General features: G+C 50.7%; 1 protein-coding gene across 2 annotated transcripts; it reads left to right on the forward strand.

Moving 5' to 3' along the window:
• Positions 1-1,193: 1,193 nt before the first annotated feature.
• LOC123152160 (acyl-[acyl-carrier-protein] desaturase 7, chloroplastic) lies at positions 1,194-2,779 on the forward strand. Of its 2 annotated transcripts, none has more exons than XM_044571782.1 (2): positions 1,194-1,354; positions 1,459-2,779. In XM_044571782.1, the coding sequence occupies exons 1-2, from the start codon at positions 1,236-1,238 to the stop codon at positions 2,558-2,560; spliced, it is 1,221 nt and encodes a 406-aa protein (XP_044427717.1). In that variant the 5' UTR covers positions 1,194-1,235; the 3' UTR covers positions 2,561-2,779. The 2 variants fall into 2 exon arrangements, with proteins under 2 accessions (XP_044427717.1, XP_044427718.1); XM_044571783.1 differs by having other exon boundaries at positions 1,462-2,779.
• Positions 2,780-3,213: the final 434 nt, after the last annotated feature.

Consider the following 3,213-nt stretch of genomic DNA (forward strand, 5'->3'; position numbering starts at 1 on the left):
CAGATTTTGTACGGGCTGCATATATTTCTATGTCATGATAGATACCGTTAGAGCACATCTCAAAAAAATTATCAAGAAAAACATGATGCTCAAGAAAATTATCAATGAAAACATTACTCAGCACAATAAAAACAACTATTTTCGTATAAAGAAAAGATAACTGCATGCAGAACTACGAGTAAAGAAAATAGAACTGCACTGAAAATTATATTAACCCTTCTTTCTTTGGTCAACCGCCGCCTACGAGAGATTGAAAATTACGATGAACCAGTGGTAAAAAAAAAAGGACACGTGCAAACGCCCTTGCAATAGAAGATTCTAAAGACTGAAATAGTCACTCGTTGCTTAAGATGAGATATAGAAATCACAGAAGAAACATCAGAACAGTATTGCAGTCCATCAACACTTGTTCAAAGAGTTTGAGAAATAAGACCATACGCCGTAGAAATAACACGGAAAAAATGACAAAGTTGTCGCATTCTAACCAGGCAATTATTGTGCTTGACAGACACAATAACAGGAAACGAAAACCAGTTTGTGTCAGCTGACGACTATCCCTTTACCTTTTCTTATAACGCTTGGAGGAGAAGAAAAGAGACGGGAAGAAGAATCTGCGCTGGTAAGACGCAGCGTGGCAAAACCTGTGCCTACGTGGCCTCCACAAGCACCGCATCGAGCAGTCAAACAATGGTTGCTCCGCATTCTCTCCGCATACTGAGGTGAGGCTGTGGAAGTCACACGTATGGTGTTTGTGTGTGTGGCTTGATGGAAATAAAATGGCATTTTTACTTTTACAAATGTTGCTTGGAGCAAAATGACTGCCATGTGACGGGCCTGTGCGGGCATGCAAAGTTAAGAGTCGCGCATCAATCCAAAGAGTACAACAGCAGGTAACCGGATAACTGCGGCTTCAAAATGTTTTTAATGTGCATCTGACCTACGGTTTCATCATCCATTAATGTACGTTAATGCACGTCTGTCCCAGCATGCTGGAGCAACGCCTGACATAACCCTACGTGTAAAAACCATCGCAGAAGAAAAAAAAAAACCTATGCGTAAAAGGACTAGTGGTAAAAGCTGCAGTACATGTTTACGTACAATGATAGCTTTCCGAATTTACGAATGCAGTAACTCGGTGCCAAGCAGGGTGGGTGGTAGGGTACGTCTCGTCTATACATACGCGAGGCTGCCTGCTTCCATTTGATCCGGTTCATATCATCTGATCTGATACGGACATGGCGACGGCGGCGGCAGTAAAAATGTCGCCTAGGTCGACCGGATACCCTCCGTCGTGCAAACCAAGCAACACCGGCTGCTACTGCAAGCCACCGGCCGCAGCTCCGATGAGCACCTTGTAAGTGGAGTGATCGATTATCTTGTTTTTGTATGGAGAACATATGTGGTGGCGTAAGTGCACGCATGCATGCAAGCAAGATGATTAACTTTGCATGGGGACAGAAGGTGCAGGAGCGCGGTGAGCAGCAGAGGAGGGCCGACGGCCGGGCGGCGGGAGGAGGAGGAGGAGTGGAGGAGGTACCTTGCGCCGGAGAGGCTGGAGGTGCTGGCGCGGCTGGAGCCGTGGGCGGAGGCGAACATGCTGCCGCTGCTCAAGCCGGCGGACGAGGCGTGGCAGCCGGCGGACATGCTCCCGGACGCGGCGGCGCTGGGCGCGGACGGCTTCCACGCGGCGTGCCTCGAGCTGCGCGCCAGGGCGGAGGGCGTGCCGGACGCGCAGCTGGTGTGCCTGGTGGGGAACATGGTCACGGAGGAGGCGCTCCCGACGTACCAGAGCATGTCCAACCGCTTCGAGGGCACCCGCGACACCACCGGCGCCGACGGCACCGCCTGGGCGCGCTGGGTCCGCGGCTGGTCCGCCGAGGAGAACCGCCACGGCGACGTGCTCAGCCGCTACATGTACCTCTCCGGCCGCCTCGACATGCGCCAGGTGGAGCGCACCGTGCACCGCCTCATCGCCTCCGGGATGGCCATGCACGCGCCGGCGAGTCCCTACCACGGCTTCATCTACGTAGCCTTCCAGGAGCGCGCCACCGCCATCTCCCACGGCAACACGGCGCGCCAGGTGCGCGCGCACGGCGACGCCGCGCTCGCGCGCATCTGCGGCGCCATCGCCGCCGACGAGAAGCGGCACGAGGCGGCCTACACCCGCGTCGTGGCGAAGCTCTTCGAGGTGGACCCGGACGCCGCCGTGCGCGCCATGGCGTACATGATGCGGCGCCGCATCACCATGCCGGCCGCGCTCATGGACGACGGCCGCGACGCCGACCTCTTCGCGCACTACGCCGCCGCCGCGCAGCAGGCCGGGGTGTACACCGCGTCGGACTACCGCGGCATCCTGGAGCACCTCATACGGCAGTGGCGGGTGGAGGAGCTCTCGGCGGGGCTGTCCGGCGAGGGGAGGCGTGCGCGGGACTACGTCTGCGCATTGCCGGAGAAGATCCGGAGGATGGAGGAGAGGGCCCATGACAGGGTGCGAAAGGAGCCTACCCCGGTCCCGTTTATCTGGATCTTTGATAGGCCTGTCAGTGTCGTGCTCCATTGATTCCAAGAAACCCGGACTCCCATTGCTACAGCGAGTGAGGCAGCTCGAGGCGAGAAGCTACAGTGTAGAGTATGTTTCATGGCGCCGTCTTATTGCGTAGGACATGTATTTATCTTTCTAAAAGATGGACATGTATTTGTTTTTTCTTGGTTCTTGTGTCTGTTTCTCTGTTCTCGGCTATTATTTTACCGCATGCATATACATATATGTGTTCTAATTTTTCCCTGGTAGACATTTTCTATGTGGTCATATTTATCTTAATTCTTCTAATAATATGAGTATTGAACATATATTGTCTCAGTTTAACTATGGAATTAACGAAATGAATCTCACATGATAATGATGTGTCCAGAACATTTTTCGAGAAATGTGAGATTAAACCGTTAATTTTATGAGAGGTATCAACCATTTAATTTGAGAGCTTATGCTACACCTATGCATCAAAATATGTGTTCATGTACTAGAAAACTATTCATATTTTTGAAAAGTCTTCTTATATATGAAAAAAAATGTTTACATAAGTGTTCATGTATTTCATACAAACATTTGTATACTTTAACCAAAAGAATATAAAAAATAAAAATTAGTGAATACCTAGAAAAAAAGAACAACAATCTAAAAAACAAATAGTACAAAAAAGGAAGTGTTACTTT

Source organism: Triticum aestivum, chromosome 7A (assembly GCF_018294505.1).
Source record: "Triticum aestivum cultivar Chinese Spring chromosome 7A, IWGSC CS RefSeq v2.1, whole genome shotgun sequence".
NCBI lineage: Eukaryota > Viridiplantae > Streptophyta > Magnoliopsida > Poales > Poaceae > Triticum > Triticum aestivum.

What these genes read in the sequence shown, in the direction of transcription:
- LOC123152160 (XM_044571782.1), top strand. Translation starts at nt 1,236, where the DNA reads ATGGCGACGGCGGCGGCAGTAAAAATGTCGCCTAGGTCGACCGGATAC. An exon ending in GCAGCTCCGATGAGCACCTT is followed by an intron (nt 1,355 to 1,458) that starts GTAAGTGGAGTG and finishes GCATGGGGACAG; the next exon opens with AAGGTGCAGGAGCGCGGTGA.